The 24529-nt window shown below is 37.4% G+C and overlaps 1 protein-coding gene and 1 pseudogene across 1 annotated transcript; one reads left to right on the top strand and one right to left on the bottom strand.

The window, feature by feature from the left end:
- Window positions 1–19239: 19239 nt before the first annotated feature.
- Window positions 19240–20187, top strand: Olfr290 (olfactory receptor 290). Its single transcript, NM_146416.2, has one exon. The coding sequence runs from the start codon at window positions 19240–19242 to the stop codon at window positions 20185–20187; it is 948 nt and encodes a 315-aa protein (NP_666528.2).
- Window positions 22850–23948, bottom strand: Gm18560 (predicted gene, 18560; annotated as a pseudogene).

Below are 24529 nucleotides of genomic sequence, written 5' to 3' on the forward strand. Positions count from 1 at the left end.
GGCGTGGAGGTGCAGGGGTCTTCTTTCTCATCCATTTTTCTTGAGGCAGCAGAGGGGAAAGAACATTGGCATGGATAAGACTTAGTCATACAAGAAATTTAGGGTTGCTGTATAATAAAATGTTTTCCTATGTCAGTTCTAAGTCACTTTGCTTCAGTAGCTGACATGCCTTCTGAGTTACTCTGAGGTGAGAAACTGTTTAGCACCTTACCCTAAAACAGCAAGAGATTAGTCTGGAGACATGACTCAGCAGTTAAGAGCACTGATTGCTGTTCCAGGGGTCCTGAGTTCAATTCCCAGCAAACCACATGGTGGCTCACAACCATCTCTAATGGGATCATATGCCCTCTTCTGGTGTTCTGAAGACAGCTACAGTGTACTCATATATGCACACACACACACACACACACACACACACACACACACAGTAGCCTCTGAGAAACTGTGAGGGTCTAAAATTGAGCCTGCTAGTTGAAGTCACAGGGAGAAAAAGGGGCACTTTGAAAAGTGATTTTAGTCTTTATTTCTAAGTTGTAAAAACTTTCGTGTGAAAACTCTAAGAAAAAGGGAACTAGGCTAAGGAAAATGGTGATAAGGTGTGTGTGTGTGTGTGTGTGTGTGTGTGTGTGTGTGTGAGAGAGAGAGAGAGAGAGAGAGAGAGAGCTCTTTGTCCTCAGCATTCACATATCTTTTAGCATACATGATCAAATGGTAAAAAGTTCATCACAAGTTTACACATAAATTCAAATCAAAAATTGAATATGATGTATACAACAGAGAATGTTTACTTGCATATTCTTTAGAAGTAATTATGTAGCCAAACATTCATCTTCTGCCACAACTCCAAGTTTCATGGTGAATTAAAAACCATACCTAAATTATTAGTACAGTTTTGTATAGATAAACCCAGTCAATATTCTATCTTCTGTCGTAGCACCTGTGGTAAATCATTAGTTCCTTTGTTATGACCTTTGGTTAATGGTTTTACAACCTTTAAAAATGTGCTCTGAGTAGTAGAATGCCTGCTTACTATCTTAGAAGGGATTAACTGGTGATGGTTGGAGACTGGCAGAGTTCTCATTGTAGTTAGAATTATCATAGAGAACCTAATATCAGTTCTACTATAAAAAAGCTCAGTAAATAATGATATAATTTTAGGAATTCTTATAGAATCATTAGAATTTAAGAAGTTATCTATTTATCTATACATCACTACAAGACAGTATATCTTCACTGTTCTGCAGAGATCTGCTCAAAAGGGTGGGCAAATACCTAGTGATTGTTATATACTTAATAATACTTAATAATAACCTAATATACTTAATAATGCCAGGATAACATATTAATAGCTGGAATATTTCCCAAAATTATTTTCTACAGGGCCTTGTCTATCAGAGCAAATCCATCAGGGATTTTTTTTAAATCCAAGGTATGCCATTTCAGGAAGGTCACCTGCTAGGTCTTAGCATGTCCTATGTTGGCTATAACATCTTTTGGGCCCACGAAAGCTAGAAAAAGGAGTGAGGTTTTCAAGTCAGTACCAGCTTGATTCCCCATGAACCAAACATGTGATGTCTTTGTCAACAGAGTCTTACTATCCACTTCTGGAGGGAAACCAAGAGCAATGACAATAGCCTGAGAAGTTTGAGCAAGGGAATTTATGAATTCTGGGAGATATTGTCTTCCCACTAGGGGACTATTCCATTGAAACTTATTTTTATGTTTGGTTACATACTTACTTTAGGAAGCCTCTAAAATATGTGTTCATGTAGAATTTTCAAAGGTATGTAATGATAACTGTCCTTTTACTCTATATTCTACACGAGTGTTTCATCCTTTACCCAATGTAACCTCTCCTATTCCATTGTTTTTTTACCCCTTCCTTCCACACTCTCACCAGTGTCCTTTAAATCTCCTCTACATATGTCCTTCAATGTTTCTCAATTTCCACAGAAACTCTAATTTAAACATATATATTAAAAAATTAAAAAATACATATGTGAGAGAGAACATTTGGCATTTGTGTTTCATCATTGGTCAACCATTTGATGGACATGTAGGCAGTTTTCACTTTTGAGTACTAAGACGTAAACAGCAGTTGACATGGATGAGCAAGTATCTTTGATACTTTTGATAGAGCCATTTGGGTATATACCCAGTTGTTGTACAAGTGGGACATATAGCAGAGGAACTTCACACTAATTTCCATAGTAGCTATACCTGAAAATTGTCACAATACATCAATATACAGATTTAATACAATATCCATAGAAGGTCTAATAAAATTATTCATAGAAATATGAAAAATAGCTTACATTTCATATGGAAACAGAAAGATTCAGAAAAGTGAAAATTAACCTGGACAATAAAATTTCTGCTGGAGCTATAAACATTTTGATTTCAAGGATAATATTTATCTACAATAATAAAACAGCATGCTACTTGAAGAAAAAATAGATACATTAATCAATGTAATAGAATTGAGGATCCAATCTGCTGTTTTTACAAATTGGCAGAGGGCAGCATGAGCAGGTATAATTATTGAGCTGTGACTGCTGCTGCCCAGATCTGTGAGGGAAGAATTGGTAAGCTTGGAATGAATAACATTGACATGAATAGGAAGATTGCAATATTGAAGAACCTTGTCAAAGTTCTAGAAGAAACAAAAGTTATCTTCAAACAAACAAAAGAAGTCAGAGTGAAGAGGAACCATGTGAATATTTACAATTATAACAAAGAACTCATAGAGAAGGAAATGGCTGCGAATATAAACAGTGTAGTAAATCCCTTACACATCAAATTTCCTTTAGACTCAGATTTATGAAGGACTTCAAACAGGAAAAAAGGATTTACCAGTGTAAACATTGTGATATAGAATTTATATGTGCCAGTCTTCTTCAGAAACATGAAGGAGGGGTTCTTCTCACCAAGGGAAAAAAAACCATATGAATGCAAATTTTGTGATAAAACCTGTGTGTGTAAAGCTTACCTTTAATTATATAACAGAATTCATATAGAAGTAAAACATTTTTTTTTGTGTAAACAATGTGATAAAGATTTTATATATCCGACACATCTTCTAAGGTACGGGAGAACTCATACTGGGGAGAAGCCTTAGGAATGTAAACAATGTTGTATGTAAAACTTATATTCAATTTGAAAGAATTTATTTAGAAGTCAATCCCTTTGTGTATAAACAATATGGGAAAGCTTTCAGAAGTTACAGTTGTGTTCTAAGGGATGAAGGAAATCATATTATTGAGATACCACATGAATATAAATGTTGTGGTAAAATCTTTCCAAAAGAATATATCCATATTTTACATTAAATAAATCATTTAGGAGGAAAGTCTATGAATGAAAATTTATGATAAAGCCTTTTTATGTCCATATTAATATCAATTACATGAAAACTATCACAGGAGAAAAGATTTATCAATGTAGTCAATGTGGTAAAGCATTTACATGCTATTATAATTTTCAAAGTGATTAAAGAACTCATACTGGTGAAAAACCCTGTGAATGTAAGCAATGGTAAAGCTTTACATATAAATCTTGCCTAAAACTACAGGAAAGAATTCATGCAGGAGTAAGACTGTAGTGTGTAAATGTGTTTAGATTTCAGATATAAGCACACACTCCCATAGGTATATGATTTATGATGCACAATAGAGATAGCAGTATCCAACATTATCTTAACATTTGTGTTTGCTATTCTTTTTATGTTGCAAAGTAGAAGCAATATAGCTTTACTTGTATGCATTTAATTTGTCGAGTTTCAGTAATTTCATACCTCTCTCTTTCTCATATATCTATTCTTATGTGTGCCATGTCTACATAAATTTAATGATCCATTAGCAGTCCAGTTAAAGGATGCATATTTGGCCCTGAGCATCCTGTTACTACAACAGAACCTCCATTATCTTGCTGATTCTTCTCTACTTCTATGAGACTTCTGAGCCATATAGGTAAGCTTTCCTTCCCCCAGCGATCTTCTCTGCTCTCTGAATGCTCTGGGATAAGTCAAGTTGTCCTGATCAGCCTGCCATCCCAGGGGACATGCATTCTCCTCGCACTTCTTTTCCCACCTTCATAGGACCTGAGGCTCCTGAACCATAGAGAACTTTAGATCTGGATCCACAGCCCAAGCATATCCATCAGAGGAAGGCCAAAACAGGACCATCAAGGCTCACCCCCTTCTCATGCATGAAGTGGATCCTGACACTGAAAACATCCAGAAGCCTAAAGACTCTCAATAGAACATAATCAAGAACATCCAGGACACAGCAAAGCCAGCATATACTAACACATATGAATCAGGAGAAAAGGACCTTAAATCTAATCTTTTAAAGATCAAAGAGGTATTTATTGGTTATTTTTATTTATTTGCATTTCAAATGTTATCTATCTTCCCGGTTTCCCCTCACCAAATCCCCAATCCCAACCTCCCTCCTCTTCTTCCATGAGGGTGCTTTCCCCCAGACCTTACTCCTGCCTCACTGCCCTAGTATTACCCTACACTGGGACAACAAGCTTTTATAGGACCAAAGGCCTACCCTGTAATTACTGCCAGATAAGTCCATCCTCTGGTACATATGCTGTGAAAGCCATGGGTCCCTACATATGTAGTCTTTGGTTGGTGATTTAGTCCCTGGGAGCTCTGTGGGTCTGGTTGATTAATATTGCTGTTCTTCCCATGGGATTGCAAACACCTTCAACTCATTCAGTCCTTTCCCTAATTCCACCACGGGGTCCTTGTGCTCAGTCCAGTGGTTGTATGAAAGCATCTGTATTTGTATGGGTCTGGCAGAGCCTATCAGGAGACAGCTATATCAGGCTTCTGTCAGAAAGCACTTCTTTGCATCAGCAATAGTGTCTGATTTTAGTATCTGCATATGGGATGGATCCCCTAGTGAGGCAGTGTCTGGATGGCTTTTCCTTCAGTTTCTACTCCACTGTTTTTCCCTGGATTTCCTTTAGACAGGAGCTTAAAATTTTTGAGATGAGTGTGGGGCCCCATCCCTCAACCAGGGGCCATGCCTAAACACTGGATATAATCTCTGCAAGATCTTTCTTTCTTTTGTTGGATATTTCAGCTAGTGTCATCCTGTTCCATCCTGGGAGCCTCTTGCTTTCCTAACTTCTGGGACTTTCTGGTGGCTACCCCCACTTCACCATCTACCATTTCTACACACATCTATTCAATTTCTTGACCCTCTGTATATCTGTCCCCTGTGTTTTCCCACACCTGATCCTGCCCCCTTTTTCCTTCCCCTCCTTTCTTACTCCCAAGTCCCTCCCACCCTCTACCTTCCTTGATTATTTTGTTCCCCCTTCCAAAGAGGACTCAAACATTCACATTTGGTCTTCCTTCGTCTTGAGCTTCATATGTTCTGTGAGTTGTATCATGAGTATTTTAAGTATTGCTTCTAATATCCACTGGTCTTTGAGTACATACATTGTGTGTTCTTTTGTGATTGGGTTACCTCACTCAGGATGATATATTCTAGTTTCATCCAGCAATCTACAGATTGGGTAAAGATCTTTACAACTCTACATCTGATAGAGGGGTAATATCCAAATAATACAAAGAACTCAAGAAGCTAGACTCCAGAGAACCAAATAACCCTATTATCAATGGGATACAGAGGAAAACAAAGATTTCTCAACTGAGGAATCTTGAATGGCCAAGAAGCACATAAAGAAATCTTTAACATACCTAGTTATCAGGGAAATGCAAACCAAAATTACCCTGAGATTCCACCTCACAGTAGTCAGAATGGTGTCATTAAAAATTCAGCTGACACTAGATGCTGGTGAGAATATGGAGAAAGAGGAAGAATCCTCCATTGCTGGTGTGATTGCGAGCTGGTACAATCAGTCTGGAAATTATTCTGGCAGTGCCTAAGGAAGTTGGACATAGTACTACCTGAAGACCCAGATATATCACACCTGGGTATATACCCAGAGGATGCTTCAACATATAACAAGGACACATACTCCACTATGTTCATAACAGCCTTCATTATAATAACCAGAAGCTGGAAATAACCCAGATGTCCCTCAACAGAGGAATGGATACAGAAAATGTGGCAAATTTGCACAATGACATGCTAGTCAGCTATGATAAACAGTGACTCTATGATTGTAGAGGTCTCAAAGAGAAAATGAATAAATTCCTAAAGAAATACAGGAGGGTCTTCTGGCTTGCACCTTTTCTAGGGCTGTTTCCTATGTTTGTCTCTCTCCTTACCCCTCAGCCTGTTGCTCTCCCAAGAGTTCCCCAACAACTAGGCACACATGTTAAAACCCTTCCCAAATAATAACCCCAACTGGTACCCTTGGAGCCCAGTGTACTTGGGATGCCTCCACTCTGTACAACTGAGATCTACCTTCCTGTATGTACTTCTTTCCAGGGCAGATCTGTGTGACTATTCCTTCCTCACATCCCACAGTCTTCCTGTCTCCCAGGAGGCCTGCCATAACCAGAAACATAGGAGGATTTCTCTAAACAGAGACACAGGAGGCCTCCTCTAACCAGGGAATTGGAGTACCTCCCCACCCTCAGCAAGAGACAGCACTTTCGGCCTCACAGAAGACTTGCTCTGACCCAGTTAGCAGAGCACTACTTTCCTCTATGAAGGCAGGCTCCAGACAGAGACAGACAGTCTAGTTAACATAAGAGATTGCTGCAGATGAACCTCACTTGGGTCCTTGATCCATGGGTGAAACTCGGGTTCTGGTTACAGGTGGGCAAGGAGTCAGAGAAAAGGGGGGTGACAAACAAACACGACACAAGGGAGTGGGGATATGAATGTAATTTTTGTCTCAAAATGAGTCTCAGTTTTATAATACAGAAAACAACGAGTTAGACATCACAGCAGGTACATAGAAGTATCTGACACAAAACAGAGGAATGCCTACTAAGGACTGGCAGGAACCAACTGGGATTGAAAGACTCCAAAAGGAGCCCCTCGCTCAGGCCTCAGGACAATCGTGGACACCCAAGAACTCACGACAGACTGAGCTTGTTGCAAACCACATGAGGCTTTATTCGGGGAAAGCCAGAGCTCTGGGGATGACTCATATCCTATGCAGGGGTAGAGGAGTCGACCTCGAGGGGAAAGAGGTCCCAGTTTTTATAGGCCCTCAGGGGGGAAAGGAGAAGGGGGAGAGTAGGGGATTTCCAGATCTAAACAATGTCTATTCTCAAGAAATGGGTATGGGAGGGGTACAAGGAAAGAGTCTAATGAAGGTGCAGCAATGGGCACACACCTGGTCAGAACATTGGCAGACACACAGGTTCAAAAAGTGGCCAGAGCATTGTGCACCTCTATTTTTCTAAATCAGTGAAGCTAGTTCTGCTAACACTGATGTCTATCTTGCCAATTTCAGGGCTTCTGTGTCCTTTTACATTCTGCCAGGATCTTTCACTCATGGTAACTGAAAAACTCTCTACTCAATAATAACTTGGTCAGTGTAGAAATAAAGAAAGAAATTAAAGACTTCCTGGAATTTCATGAAAATGATAACCCGAACTTATGGGACACAACGAAAGCAGTGCTAAGAGGAAAATTCACAGCACTACGTTTCTTTATAAAGAAACTGGACCTTGGGCATGAACTTGGTGGACATACCCACAGTCCCCAGAGGACTCTCCACTCCCTAGGTGCCCTGGCACACCCAGGATCTTAGGATCACTGATAAGTAGAACACAACATCTGTTCCAACACCTCTGGGATTACCTGGGACCAGCAGGAGCAGGGACACAGGAGCCCTGCCAGACCAGTGGCATGGAATCCTTGCAGTTGGCACTGATCTACCTTGGTTCAAACTCAGTGGACAGCCCTCCCCCACCCCCAGAGGAGGTACAATTTCCAGGTGTTCTAAAATGCCCAGGTTCTTATGATCCCAGGATCCTAGGAGATTGGTCACACCAGGATCTCAGGTTCTCAGAGGAAGCTTGACTGCCAACAACACTGACACACCTAGAATCTCAGGATCACAGAATACTGGAATCACAGGATAACAGAAAAAGCTGGACTCTGGGGAGTTCTGACTCAATTGAATTACAGGAAGGACAGGCTCCAATCAGGTATGTCAAGAGCATGTGAGATAATCAGATATTGGGAGGCAAGCATAAGAAGCAGCAGAAACCAAGGTTACTTGGCATCATCAGAACCCAACTCTCCAATCATAGCAAGTCCTGGATACACTATCACACTAGAAAAACAAGATATGGACCTAAAGTTACTTCTTATGATGATGATGGAGGATTTAAGAAGGACATAAAAGCTCCCTTAAAGAAAAACAGGAGCATACAGGTAAACAGGTAGAAGCTCTTAAAGAGGAAACACAAAAGTCCCGTAAATAATTACAGAAAAACACATCCAAAAAGGTGAAAGAATTGAAGAAAACCATCCAGGATCTAAAAATTGAAGTAGAAACAATAAAGAAATCACAAAGGTAGTCAACTCTGGAGATAGAAATCCTAGGAAAGAAATCAGGAGCCATAGATGGAAGCATCACCAACAGAATAAAAGAGATGGAAGAGAGAATCACAGGTGCAGAAGATTTCATAGAAAACGTGGACACAAAAATCAAAGAAAATGCAAAATAAAAAAAGATCCCAACTCAAACATCCAGGACATCCAGGACAGAATGAGAAGGACACAATAGACAAGAATGAAGATTTTCAAATTAAAGGGCCAGTGAATATCTTCAAAAAATTATAGAAGAAAACTTCCTTAACATAAAGGAAGAGATGCCCATGAACATACAAGAAACCTATAGAACTTCAAATAATTTGAACCAGAAGAGAAATTCCTCCCAACACATAATAATCAAAACACCAATGCAGTAAACAAAGAGAATATTAAAAGGAGTAAGGGAAAAAGGTCAAGTAATATATAAATGGGGACCTATTAGAATTATACCGGATTTCTCACCGGAGAATATGAAAGCCAGAAGATCCTGGACAGATGTCATACAGACCCTAAGAGAACAGAAATGCCAGCCCAGGCTACTATACCCAGCAAAACTCTCAATTAGCATAGATGGAGAAACCAAAATATTCCATGACAAAAACAAATTTACACAATATCTTTCCATGAATCCAGTCCTTCAAAGGATAATAAAGGGAAGAGTCCAACACAAGGAGAGAAACTACACCCTACAAAAAGCAAGAAGGTAATCTTTCAACAATCCTAAAAGAAGATAACCATATTAAAAGTATCCCAACTCTAACAACAAAAATAACAAGAAGCAACAATTACTTTTTCTTAATATTTCTTAATATCAATGTACTCAATTCCCCAATAAAAAGACAGACTACAGAATGGCTATGTATACAGGGCCCAACATTTTGCTGCATACAGGAAACCCACCTCAGGGACAAAGACAGACATTAACTCAGAGTAAAAGGCTAGAAAACAATTTTCCAAACAAATGGTCCCAATAAACAAGCTGGAGTAGCCATTTTTATGTGGAATAAAATCGACTTTCAATCTAAAGTTATTACAAAAGACAAGAAGGACACTTCATAGTTATCAAAGTTAAAATCTACATAGAGGAAGTCTCAGTTCCGAACTTTTATGCTCCAAGTTCATGGGCATTCACATTCATTAAAAAAACTTTAGTAAAGCTCAAAGCACACATTGTACCACACACAATAATAGTGGTAGACTTCAACCTTCCCCACTCTCCCCCACTCTCATCAATGGACAGATCCTGGAAAAAGAAACTGAACAGAGACACAATGAAAGTAAGAGAAATTATGAAATAAAAGGATTTAACAAATATCTATAGAACATTTCATCCTAAAACAAAAAGATATATCTTCTTCTCAGCACCCCATGGTACCTGCTCCAAAATTGACCATATAATTGGTCACAAAACAGGCCTCAACAGATATGCATTCTATGAGATCACCATGGACTAAGGCTGATCTTTTATAACAACATAAATAATAGAAATCCCACATAGATGTGGAAGCTGAATAACACTCTACTCAATGATAACTTGTTCAAGGAAGAAATAAAGGAAGAAATTAAGGACTCTTTAGAGTTTAATGAAAATTAAGTCATGACATACCCACTATATGGGATAAAATGAAAGCAGTCTTAAGAGGTAAACTCATAGTTCTGAGTGCCTCCCAAAAGAAATTGGAGAGAGTATACACGACCAGCTTGACAGCCCACCTGAAAGCACTAGAAAAAAAGGAAGCAATTTTACCCAAGAGGTGTAGATGGCAGGAAATAATCAATCTTAGGGCAGAAATCAACCAAGTGGAAACAAAAAGAACTATACAAAGAATCAACCAAACTAGGAGATGGAATTTTGACAAAACCAACAAGATGGATAAATCTTTAGCCAGACTAACTTGAGTGCACAGGGACAGTATCCTAATTAACAAAATCAGAAGTGAAAAGGGAGATATTACAACAGAACCTGAGGAAATCCAAAGCATCATCAGACCCTACTTCAAAAGGCTATACTGAAAAAAACTGGAAAACCTGGATGAAATGGCCAATTTCCTAGACAGATACAAGGTACGGAAGTTAAATCCAGATCAGATTAATGATCTAAACAGCCCCATATCCCCTAAAGAAATAGAAGCAATCCTTAATAGTCTCCCAACTAAAAAAGCCCAGGACCAGATGGGTTTAGTGCTCAGTTCTATCAGACCATCAAAGAAGACCTAATTCTAATACTCCTCAAACTATTCCACAAAATAGAAACAGAAGATACTCTACTAAATTCGTTCTATGAAGCCACAATTATTCTGAGAGCCAAACTACACAAAGGCCCATCAAAAAAAGAGAACTTCAGACCTATTTCCCTTATGAATATCGATGCAAAAGGTACTCAATAAAATTCTCACAAAGAGAATAAAAGGACACATCAAAAGGGTTATCAATCATGATCAAATGGGTTTCATCCCGGGTTTGCATGGATGGTTCAATATAGGGAAATCCATCAACATAATCCACTATATATACAAACTCAAGTCAAAAACCACATGATCATCTCATTAGATGCTGAGAAAGCATTTGACAAAACCCAACAACCATTCATGATAAAAGTCATGGAAAGATCAGGAATTCAAGGCCCATACCTAAACATAATAAAAGCAATATACAGCAAACCAGTGACAAACATCAAACTAAATAGAGAGAAACTTGAAGCAATCTCTCTAAAATCATGGACCAGACAAAGCTGCCTATTCTCTTCCTACCTATTCAATATAGTACTTGAAGTCCTAGCCAGAGTAATTAGACAAAAAAGGAGATCAAAGGGATAGAATTGGAAAGGAAGAAGACAAAATATCAGGATTTGTAGATGATGTGTTAGTATACATAAGTGAATCTAAAAATTCTCCCAAAGAACTCTTAAACCTGTTAAACAACTTCAGTGAGGTAGCTGTATATAAAATTACCTCTAACAAATCATTGGCCTTTGTCTACAAAAAGGATAAACAGGCTGAGAAAGAAATTAGGGAACAAGACCCTTCTCAATAGTCACAAATAAAATAAAATATGTTTATGTGACTCTAACTAAGCAAGTGAAAGATCTGTATGATAAGAACTTCAAGTCCCTGAAACAAGAAATGAAAGAAGATCTCAGAAGATGGAAAGATTCCCATGCTCATGGATTGGCAGAACTAATATTGTAAAAATGGCCATCTTGCAATCCCCATCAAAATTTCAACTCAATTCTTCATAGAGTTAGAAAGAGCAATTTGCAAATTCATCTGGAATAACAAAAAACCTAGGATAGCAACAACTATTCTGAGCAATAAAAGAACCTCTGGAGGAATCTCCATCCCTGACCTTAAGCTGTACTACAGAGCAATTGTGATAAAAACTGCATGGTACTGGTACAGTGACTGGCAACTAGATCAGTAGAATAGAATTGAAGACACAGAAATGAACCCACACACCTATGGTCACTTGATCTTTGATGAAGGATCTAAAGTCATCCAGTGGAAAAAGACAGCATTTTCAAGAAATTGTGCTGGCTCAACTGGTGGTTAATATGTAGAAGAATGCAAATTGATCCATTCTTATGTCCTTGTACAAAGCTCAAGTCTAAGTGGACTATGGAGCTCAAGGAACTCCAAATAAAACCAGAGACACTGAAACTTATAGATGAGAAAGTGGGGAATAACTTTGAAGATATGGGCACTGAGGAAAAATTCCTGAACCGAACACTAATGGCTTGTGCTATAAGATCAAGAATCGACAAATGTGACCTAATAAAATTTCAAAGCTTCTGTAATGCAAAGGATACTGTCAATAAGACCAAAAGGCAACCAACAGATTGGGAAAAGATCTTTACCAATCCTAAATCCGATAGAGCACTAATATCTATCATATGCAAACAACTTAAGAAGTTAGATCCCAGAAACCCAAATTAAAAATGGTGTACAGAGCTAAAGGAAGAATTCTCAACTGAGGAATACCAAATAGCTGTGAAGCAACATTAAAAAAATGTTCAAAATCCTCAATTATCTGGGAAATGCAAATCAAATCAACCCTGAGATATGAGCTCACACCAGCCAGAATAGCTAAGATAAAAAATTCAGGTGACAACAGATGCAGGTCAGGATGGGGAGAAATAGGAACACTCCTCCATTGCTGGTGGGGTTGCAAGCTGGTACAACCACTCTAGCAGTCAATTTGGTGGTTCCTCAGAAAACTGGACGTAGTACAATCTGAAGACCCAGCAATACCACTCCTGGGCATATACCCAGAAGTTGCTTCAACATGTAATAAAGATCCATGCTCCAGTATGTTCATAGCATCCATATTTACAATAGCCAGAAGCTGGAAAGAACCCAGATGTCCTTCATCAGAGGAATGGATAGAGAAAATGTGATACATTTACCCAATGGATTTCTAGTCAGCTTTTAAAAATAAGGAATTCATGAAATTCTTAGGCAAATGGATGGAAGTAGAAAATATCATCCTGAATGAGGTAATTAAATCACAAAAGAACTCATATTGTATGCACTCAATGATAAGAGGATATTAGCCCAGAAGCTCAGAATACCCAATATACAATTTACAGATCACATGTAGCTCTGGAAGATGGATGACCAAAGTGTGGCTACTTCAGTCCTTCTTAGAAAGGGAACAAAATCCTAATAGGAGAAGATATGGAGACAAAGTATAGAGCAGATACTGAAGTAAAGGCCATCCACAGACTGCCCCACCCAGCAATCCATCCCATATGCAATTACAAAATCCAGACACTATTGTAGATGCCAACAAGTACTTGCTGAAAGGAGCCTGATATGGCTGTCAACTGAGAGGCTCTGCCATTGCCTGACAAATACATAGGTTCATGTTATCAGTCAACCATTGGACTGAGCTCAGGGTCACCAATGGAGGAGCTAGAGAAAGGACTGAAGGAGCTGAAGGAATTTGCAGCCTCACAGGAGGAACAACAATATGAACCAGCCATTACCCCCAGAGCTCCCACAGACTAAAACACCAACAAAAGAGAACTCATGGAGGAACCAATGGTTCCTTGTTAGACATTAATGGAAGGAGAGGTCCTTGTTTCTGTGAAGGCTTGATGCCCCAGTGTAGAGGAATTCCAAGACAGGGAATCAGGAGTAGATGTTTGGTGAGTAGGGGGTGGGGATAGAGGATTTTCAGAGGGGAAACAAGGAAAGTAGATAACATTTGAAATGTAAACAAAGAAAATATCTAATAGAAATTTAAAAAAAGAAAAAGAGAGCCATATTCAACAATAGTGCTGGACTAACTGGGTATCTATATGCAGAAGAATGAAAATAGACCCATACCTATCACCCTGCACAAAACTCAAGTCCAAGTGGATCAAAAACTTCAATATAAACCTAGATACACTAAATCTCACAGAACAGAATGCATAGGTACAGGAAAATAGTTCCTGAAGAAAACACCAATGACTCAAGCTTTAAGATTAACAGTTGATAAATGGAACTTTTTTTTTTAGGTAAATAATACTGTCAATAGGAAAAAAAAAACAGCAGCCCACAGATTGAGAAAGTATCTTCACCAACCCTACTTCTGACAGAGGGCTAATAACCAGAATTTACAAACAACTTAAGAAGGTAGACACCAATAACCCAAATAACTCAATTAAAAACAGAGTACAGAGTAGTCAAATCAACCCAAATTTTTATCAAATCAAAAGTGAATTCTCAAGAGAGGATTCTCAAATGGCTGAGAAGTACTTAAAGAAATGTTCAAAGTCCTTAGTCATCAGAGAAATGTAAATTAAAACAACTTTGAGGTTCCATATTCGCCCATCAGAATGGCCAAGGTAAAAAAAAGTCATAAAAGCACATGTTGGCAAGAATGTGGAGCAAGGGGAACATTCCTTCATTGCTGGTAGGAGTGCAAACTTCTGCAACCAATTTGGGAATCAATTTGGCATTTTCTCAGGAAACTGGTAATAGTTCTACATCACGACCCAGCTCTACCTCTCCTCGGAATATACCTAGCAGATGCTGCAACATCTCCCAAAGATATTTCCTCAAATGTGTTCATAGCAGCTTTATTCATAGTAGCCAGAAAGTGGCTAGATGTTCCTCAATTGAAGAATGAATTAAAGAAAAAAAGTACTTCTATGCCATGAGATGTTATTCAGCAATTAAAAATAAGGTCATCATGAATTTTGCAAGGAAATAGATCGAACTTGAGACTATCACGCTGAGTGAGGTAAACCAGTCTTAGAAGGACTTCTATACTATGTATTCACTTATAAGTGGATAATAGTCATAAAATATACAAGGTTACATGGTAACCACAGTCTCAGATAAGCTAAACCAGAAGGAATTCCAAAGTCAGTAAGCTTAAAACTCACTTACAAGGGGGGAATTAATAGTCATAAGAGGCAGGTAGAGTGAGGTAATTGAGAGGGAAGTGGGATGGGGAGGGGAACGGGGTATTCAGGATCTGGTGTTTGGTAGGACAGGATAGATTTCTAGATGCCCATGAAAATGAATGAAAATCTACAGTTAACAGAGGTGAAGAGGTAGGACCCATCTCCAGGGTGAGACAGAGACCTGGCATAAGAGAGTTGCCCAAGAATCAATGGGGGTGACCTGAACTGTAACTCACTACACTGGTGATATACAACCTGATATACAACCTGATGATGCCACCCGTCCAGACAGGGGGTGGAGTGATAGAAACACTAACCCCCCTCACAAAACTTTCAACTCAAATTTTATTCTGTCTACAGTAATGCAGGTATGAAGGAGGGAGTAGAGCCTGAGGAAATAGCCAACCATTACCCGACTCAAATTAACATCCATCCTATGGGAAAATTCCAATCCCTAACACTACAAATGACACTCTGTTATGCTTGCAGATATGAGTATGTTGTTCTGTGAGAGGCTCCATCCAGCATTTGACTCAGACAGATACAGAAACTCACAGCCACAAAGTGAATTGAACTTTCTTATGGAAAAATAGGAGGAAGGATTTCAGGTCCTGAAGGAGATTGGAATTCTACAGGATCACCAACAGAGTCAACTAACCTGGACACTTGGAGGTCTCAGAGTATGAACCAGTAAAGTGTTGGACCTATGCCTTCCTGCTTCTATGTAGCAGATGTGCAACTTGACTTTCCTGTGGGTCCTGAACTACTAGAACATGGGTTATCCCAAAAGTTGTTGCCTGTATATTGGATATGTTCTTCTAGCCAGACTGTCTTGTTTGATGTCAGTGGGAGGAGAGAGTATGTACCTATGCTTGCAAAGATTTGAAGTGGCAGGGTGGGGGGAATACTTAGGGGTGCTCCCCTTGGTTGGTAGAAATAGGGAGGGAAATATGAGAAGGATTATGGGAGCAGGTGAGAGGGGCAGGTGCAGCAATCTGGATGTAAAGTGAACAAGTAAGAAAATTAAATTTAAAGAAATAATAAAAAGAATGCAGTTAAAAAGTTTCATATTCAAATGGGTTTGTGTCTATGTTCACAGCAGTTCTCTCATGTTGATGGCACATAGTTTTCATAAGATATTTTTGTGCTAATAAATATATATAGTAATATTTTTGCTCTTTTATAAAGAGATTATTTACAGAAAATGTGATGATATGTTCAATGATAGATTTTTGTAATCATTGTAATTTTTGTAGTTTCCTATCACCAATTATCACCTTTACTTTGGCCATATGATTACTATAAAACTTTTTATTATAGTCTGTAAAGCAAGTTCAAACTTTTACACCAGGGTAAGTTATTGTTATTTACAGAAGGCACTATTGAAAACCACAAAATAAATATCTTATCACAGAGTTACTATTGGCCAAGTTCATTACAGGTGGTCCATGGGCTATTACAAGGAATGAAAATGGCACTCCTGTAACATAGAATTATTTTAAAACCAAATATCAAATTAATTAGTTTTGTGTCCCTATTCCTAACTTGGTAGTAATGTAGATATTCTCCCTAGAGTTCTTATTATCCTGCTTCCCTAAGGAGAGAATGGGAATATATAAATTATTGACTAACCCCTAGTGTGAGTCCTAAGAACAAGTGTTAATTTGGTTTTTACCTACTGATGCAATATTTTGCTCGATCATCTACTTTGTCTTTTTGAAACTATTTATTGGTAACAATATATTTTAAGTATAATTTAAATGCAATACTTTGTTGCTATTAGTAAATATACTAATAAAATATAGTTTTATATGTTGTATAATTTAAGCTATATATGTTTTATTTTTTTGCTTAATTGTATCTGTTATATTTCCCTATGTGACAGAAACTTAAATATTCTAAAAAGTTAGTAGTTTCTTGTATAATATTTTTAAAGTTTGCTATATGCAAAGTTCTAAGTCAGAAATGGTAAGAACATCTGAATGATATGCAATTTTTAATAGAAATGTAATGTTTTCCCTATATATTTTTCTTTTATTAATTTCCATCTTATGTTTATATTTTTTTAGGTGCATCAAGTAATCATAAAATACACTTGGAGAGATTGAATTTTGTAAAGCTTCCCTAAATCTCTAGCTAGGAAACTATTGATCCTTCCATCGGATTCTAGAACTTGTTTCTGAGAATAATGTTATTGATAAAATTTTTTACTTTTAATTGCATCAAAATTGTTAATAAGTAATGTTAATACTAGAATGAAAAGTCTGATAAATATATGCAGTCTTTACATGTAAGCAAATGTTATGTTCTGTGTTTCAAGGATTACTAGTTTCATGGAATACATTCAAACAAAAATGTATAAAAATAAAAATATATTAGATTTTGTTATATATGTATATATATATATATATATATATATATATATATATATATATATATATATAATTACTATCTGAAGATAAGGATAGGTTTATTTAATCAGAATATTCTAAAATATATTTCTATTCATTCTTGTTTGAAAGAACCAAATTTGTGTGAGGAAACAATAAGTAATTGTACAAGGTAACATTTGTTGCGTGAAGATGTTGCTGTTGCAATAAAAGTGCCACATTCTATTTGCGCATCTTTTATTATTTGGAAGACTAATACATATGATAAAATGTAAGAGCTACACAGGGTTGTGAAAATTAGAGACAATAATAATTGATATGATTTAGGTTTTGTTTCAGTCATTGTTATTCATCCAAGAACATCCTTCATTAACTTTATAATGATATACATATATTTGTAATGATTGTAATATTTTTCATAGTTCAAGATATGAAAAGACTAGCAATAGAAGTTTATTTATTCCAAAGTTATGTTCTAAATCTGTTGTTGCTTGAGGAATGAAGATGAGCACATTGCAGTGCTTTCTCTTTTTCTTTTATTTTGAAATAGGGTTTTGCTTTGTAGTTCATGCTGGCCTCAAATTTACAATTCCCTGGTCTTAGCCCCCTAAATGTGAGAATTGGGGATAAAACCATTATATATTATTTATATTATATTTCTGTGCATTTTAACTTACTGAAGAAAGTATTCATTGTTTCACCAGGAAATAAACAGGAGTCAGATTATAGAAGGTACATTTTCATTTATTTTCTAACCACCTTATACTACAAATTGTCTAGTATGTGGTACTATAGAAAATTTGTTTTCAAAACCACCAAACACAGTATTAATTTCTACAAGTTTGGTTATTTTCTGGTGAACATCATTATTATGCATATGTTAATGTAAATGCTATTGTTCATATCCTAAATATATGGTATCAAAGTTATAGGACTATTTCTACATTTAATTCTTCCAAGTATTTATATGTTGAAGAAGTCATAGGTCATTCATACAGTCATGATTTCATTGTTGATATGATTTCCTATAATTTTGATAATTTTTAGTATCATAGTCTTACCTACCATTGAATATATTTGTATATATAATATGATTGCATAGTAGAATATATGAAGTAAGCAGTTGTGTAATAAAGTAATTCTACCTTAATTTAGACTGAAGAAGTGTCTAGTGTCATATACATTAATATAAGACATAACAGACTATAAAAATGTTTAAGGTAATGTGAAAATTACATCAGTTTTTCATGAATTGTGAAATTAATATTTATATAAGTATTCTATATGAATAACAAGTCATGAATTTTCAAGGTCTGTTTAGTTACTTAGTGAATTTCCTCCAGAGATAGAATGGGGATTTTGTATATTCAGAAATAGTATAAATACTCAGAAGTTTTAGAAAGGCTAAAAGGTAAATTCACATAATAGACACCAAGGTAATCAGAGAATTGTAAGGACATACTTTAAAAACCTGTAATCCATCAAATTGGAAAATCTAAATAAAAGAATAATTTTTTTGATAGGCAACACCCACCAAAAGTTCCCCAGCAATAACAACAACAATGAAAATGCCTAGGGCCAGAAGATTTTAGTATAGAATTCTCCCAGACATTTAAAGAGGATTCAATGCCAATATCTCTGAAATTATTCTACAAAATAGAAACAGGAAGAACATTGCCCAATTCATGCTATGAGGCCCCTCAAACCACTTGAGGATTCAACAAAGGGAATTACAGACCAATATTTCTTAACAATGTATATAATGTACTTGTAAATAGAATCCAAAACATATAAAAATTTCATGATCCAACGCTATGCGATAATAATAATTAAGATAGAGGTAACACATACCACCTTCAACCATGTTCTGATATATTCCCAGTTTCTCACAAGCAGGATCCCTGCTTTATCAGTCTAATCTGTATTCTGTGCTCTCATTTCAATTAGACACATCCTGTGGATAAAGGAGATGGACGTCTACAATCTTACCACAGTGACTCAGTTCATCCTCATAGGGCTCTCTGACCTCCCTGAAGTGCGCTATCCACTCTTTGTGGCCTTTGTCATCATCTATCAGATCACTTTACTGGGAAATGGGCTCATCCTCTTGGCCATTGTGACTGAGAAAAAGCTTCAAACTCCCATGTATTACCTGTTGGCAAATCTGTCCTTACTGGACATATTCTGCCCATCAGCTACTGTCCCCAAGATGCTTAAGAATCTCTTGACTGAGGATCACAGCATTTCCTTTGTTGGGTGTGCTTTACAGCTCTATTTCCTGGTGGCTCTAGCTGGGACTGAAGTCTTCTTGCTGGCTGTGATGGCTTATGACCGGTATGTGGCCATATGCTTTCCTCTACGTTACTCTCTCATTATGACCAAGGTTCGCTGTGTGCAGCTGTTGTTTGGGACTTGGGCAGCTGGGTTTCTGAACTCCTTTGTCCACACAATGTCCACCTTTAGCCTGTCTTTCTGCAATTCTAATAGAGTTAATCAGTACTACTGTGATATTCCACCTGTGGTGGCCCTGTCATGCTCATCTACCTATATGGCAGAAATGCTTGTTTTAGTGATAGGAGGTATCTGTGGGGTTGGTGCTTTTCTGATCACTCTGATCTCCTACATATACATTGTCTCCACCATCCTAAAGATCCGGTCAGCTGAAGGAAAGCGCAAAGCTTTCTCCACATGTGCTTCCCATCTTCTTGTAGTCTTCTTGTTCTATGGCACCACTATATTTACCTATATTCGCCCAACCTCCAGTCAACACTCTCCTGGTAGAGACAGACTCATCTCTATGTTGTATGGGGTCATTACTCCCATGTTAAACCCCATTATCTACAGTCTGAGAAACACAGAAGTCAAAGGAGCTCTAAGAAAAGTTTTACATCTTCGGATATGTTCACAGAGAGAATGATGCAAGACTTCTCAAGCTAAGATGTACTCCTTGTAGATCCTTGATTCATGCAGTTGGCCTGTGTCTTTTGGTTAGTGAATTGAAGTTATTTGTGTTTAAATTTATTATTGAAATGTGTGTTGATTGTAGTCATCCTGTTGTTGATTTTTTGTCTTGGCTATACTTATTTGTATCTTTAACCTGTAATATTGTTTCTCATGTTTTCCTTAGGTTTGGTTTGTTGGTTGTTTACAGTGTAGAACATTTTCCTTTATCCTTTATATATGACATAGTTTTTGTGGGTATATATACTAAATTGGTCATCAAAGCCTTTAAGGACTTGGAAATGCATTGTTCACTACTCTTCTGACTGAAATTTTTCATTGGGAAATCAGCTCTAAAGCTGTAGATCATTTTTGTTGCCATTTCTATTAGTTTTATTGATGTATTTCTTGGTTATCACTTAGTCATTTGTTCTGCCTGAGTTCTTTCTGTTTAATTTCTTTTTTAAAAAATATTTTTATTGGATATTTTATTTATTTATATTTGAAATGTTACCTCCTTTCCTGGTTTCCCTTCCAGAAACTCCCTATCACAGCCTCCCTCCCTCTGCTTCTATAAATGTGCTCCTTCACTAATTCAGCCACCCTCTCACTCCTGCTTCCCCACCCTGGCATTCCCCTACAATGGTTCATCAAGCCTTCCCAGAACCAAGGGCCTCCCCTCCCACTGCTAACAAGACCATTCTCTTTAATTTCATTGTTCTATTTCTTTGTGTTTCTTTAAATTATTTGTATTCTTTGATCACATTTATGATTGTTCCTTTAAATTCTGTCTTCTGATGCCTAGCTAAATAATCTTATTTGGCAAACATTTCTATAGTACTAGTACATTTTGGAGAGACGATAGTGGCCTAATTTGTCAGATTGTTGGTATTTTGTGATAAAGTCTGGGTATATGCACTTCCTTTATTAGCGCTAAGTTTGATATAGACAAAGCAGATTGGAGTAGAATAGCAGACACATGGGCAAGCTGGGCCTACAGGTTGGAAATAACTTGGGGTAATGAAGTCAGGTGTACATATTATCCTTGACCTTTGAGCAGGATGTATTTCCCACAGTGTGAAGGTATATACACCTATGTGGATAGATTGCATGTTGTATTAAAGGGTCTTTCTGTTGGAGAAAAGGTAAGGTATAACTTTCTAGAAGCCAAATTTGATTGAGGAACTAAATGTGGGACCTTGGTGAGATCTCATAGGTTGGAAGATACCATGGATAGAGCTTCAGGAAGACTCACCAGGTGTTTTATTGATTAATTTTTGATGTAGGTATTTGTAGCTCACAATGGGAAGTACCACCACTGAGCTTGTAATCCTGGGTTGTATAAGGAATTAAGATAAGAAATCTCTGAGGAGCAAGCCAATAGGTAGTTTTTCTCTATGGTTTCTGCTTCATTTCCTAACTCTGGGTTCCTGACTTGAGTCCTGTTCTGGGTTTTCTTGATTACTGTATATTGTAAGATGAAATAAATGCCATTTTGTCCCAAATTTGTTGTAGTAAGTGTTTTTATCACAGTTATGGGCATTTGACCTGTATTGCAATAACAAACATGAAAGTTTCTTTTGGGGAGCAGGTATGAAATCCAATCATAAAATGGTTAGTGACTCTATAATAGTCCTACCAATGTCTTCTTGCCTGGAAGTAAGTATTGAGGTATGCTAGATCCAAATTTGGGTAAGACAACTGATGCTTTATTTTATAATAATTAGACTTAAAGCACCTTTTCCATTATGAAATCTAGCCAGTAGAGATGAAATTTGTTAGTTGGTTTGTGTTTGATTTCTTTGTCATTTATCCAAAGCTTATGTTATCTTCAGAACTAAGGATTTGTTAAAAATTTTTATGTGGACCCACAAATCAGCAAATTTCAAAGTGAAAGAATGTACTTAAGCTGACAAACTAATAAAATATGCTAAGACTTGCTGGTAGAGTCACCAGCACTTTACACAATGCTTGGCCTCAACCAGTTTAAGTAAAATAAATATGGAAAAAAGATCATTGCAAGGCCAATCATTCCCCTTGGGGAATCAAGAAGCCAGTTTTGACCAGTTGAACAACATATACATACACTGAATATGAACACATGCTTCTTCAGAGAAGCAGGGTATCTTTGACCTCCTGACACTGGGCTCTGTGTCTGCTCTGTGCATTAGAAAGACAACTGCAAGTGTTGGGCCCAAAGATATTTTCTGGGATGCTTGACAAGACTGCCACTGCTCCCATGCACAGTGTATGCATCCCATGCGCTGTTGCACAGTGCAGTGTGCTCAATCAGCCTACCATAGTCGAATTCTTTCACTGCCCTCCAGAGGAACTCAAATCATCATTGGTGCAATTACAAACGAAAACATGTCTACAGCTGGCAGCTGGTACCTCTGATTTTACTTCCATGTGTGGAACTGCACACACAGTGTGATTCCTGAGCAAAAAATTCAACTACTGTGACCAGAAGAGCTTGTTAATCCACAGTCTTTGCCTTATTGTATGCAAAGTGAGCTACTGCGCGGATTGTCCTGAGTCTGTCTCTCTGTCTCTTCTTGAGCATCAGTTGGATCCTTTCTGAAACAACCAGAGAAGCATGCAGAAGCTTCTTTCCACTGTGGCTCCTTTCAGTCCAGAAACTGATAGAAAAGGTTGTACCCAGACTCTGAGTTCTTGGAGATATCAGATGTCAATCTGTAGAAGTCTTCAATAGCTTGTGCATCTACTCTACAATGTTGTCATCACATAACAACCAGAAATCATGACTCTTAACTATTGCAATATAATGGCCTCAGTTGGGACCACTTCCGCAGTGAACCTCAACAGCGACCAGGTCATACATTCTGTCAGGGTTGGTTGTGTCTCCTGAAATGTTAAACAGACGGAGTTCTAAAGGAAACAGCACCCGGTAAGAAAGCTTTCTATATCGATGAATTTGGTCCATATATTTAAATCTCTTCAGGTGCAGAGGCAGGATCATGGGTAGTTTCTTAACTTCCAGGCATGTGTGTGCTTTCTGCTTGCTCAGGCACTCTTTACAGTAGTATTTATATTCACAGCACAGTTTCTGTGTTACTGAATCCTCTTAAACAGTGAGTAATTGATGTGTTTTGTTCCATGTCAACAGAAAAGTCTAAAAAAAAAAAACCCAAATATTCATCTTTGCTGCTTATAGTAAGCACAAGTAAGACACTTGGTTTCATTAGTTAATGTTCCATGAAAAATTTCGTGGACCTACGTTGGGTCTGGTAGTGCTGTTGTTATCCTTGCTGTCCATGGGTCTCCGTTCCCTAATCGTCCATTTTGCTTCCCCTGTTTTCTTTCTTATTGTAGAATATCAGCAATTGTATTGAGTAGGTAACTTAAGAATTCATGGACACCTTGTTGCATGTAGCTGTCAAACAACTTGTTTTCTTTCTGCAATCTTGTGATAAACTTCTTGGGCGGGATCATGCCGACCTTCCTTCTGGACGGCTATGTTGTGGAAGAGGTCTGCCAGGCAGGTGAGAAGATTCTCCTTTTTTTCTGGGCTGACTTTTGTATACTAGAACTTTTTCCTGAAATGGACAACAAAAATAAAGTGCTTGTAAGAACTGAGTTGCAATATCAGGTGTTCCTCAAACTGACTAATCCGAAATAGTGCTTGCTGACCAGAAACTGTTCTGGACCAATCTCTTTCTCTAATTTCGAGGCATTGGCGCCCACTGTACAGATGGAGACAAATGTGAAGACTGTCATTAGGATTTCCATCTGCCATCTTCCAGACAGTTACCGCAGGCGGGGGACACAGGGAGTCAGACCGCCTGCTCAGTATATACACTTTAAATTAAAATTTGCAATTAAAAATATTTTAAAAAAATTTATTAGATATTTTCTTCATTTACATTTCAAATGCTATCTATAGTTTCCTCTCTGAAATCCCCTATATCTTCCCTCCCCGCCCTGCTCCCCAGTCCACCCACTCCCACTTCCTGGCCCTGGCATTCCCCTGTACTGGTGCATATAATCTTCACAAGACTAAAAAAATTTAAAAGACTATATTTTTGGTATGCTATCTGAAGTAACTTCACATCTATTACTGTGTTACTTGTTTCAATATCTATGTTTACATGCATGTTTATATTTATATTTGCTTATATCTGTATTATCTATTTTTTCTGTTATATATTTATCATGTAGTTACAGATCTGCAATTTTTCCAATTATGTTTTATTATTTTAAGAAGTTTTAAATTTTTATTTATGAGCATGAGGATTTGCCTGCATGTAACTATTTTCTCCATTGTACTTGGTGTACATGTGTGACTGTATCTTCTTGCT

This window comes from Mus musculus, chromosome 7, assembly GCF_000001635.26.
Source record: "Mus musculus strain C57BL/6J chromosome 7, GRCm38.p6 C57BL/6J".
Lineage (NCBI taxonomy): Eukaryota > Metazoa > Chordata > Mammalia > Rodentia > Muridae > Mus > Mus musculus.

Bases quoted from the DNA above. Each gene is read 5' to 3' on its own strand.
- Olfr290 (NM_146416.2), top strand. From the start codon at position 19,240: ATGGACGTCTACAATCTTACCACAGTGACTCAGTTCATCCTCATAGGG.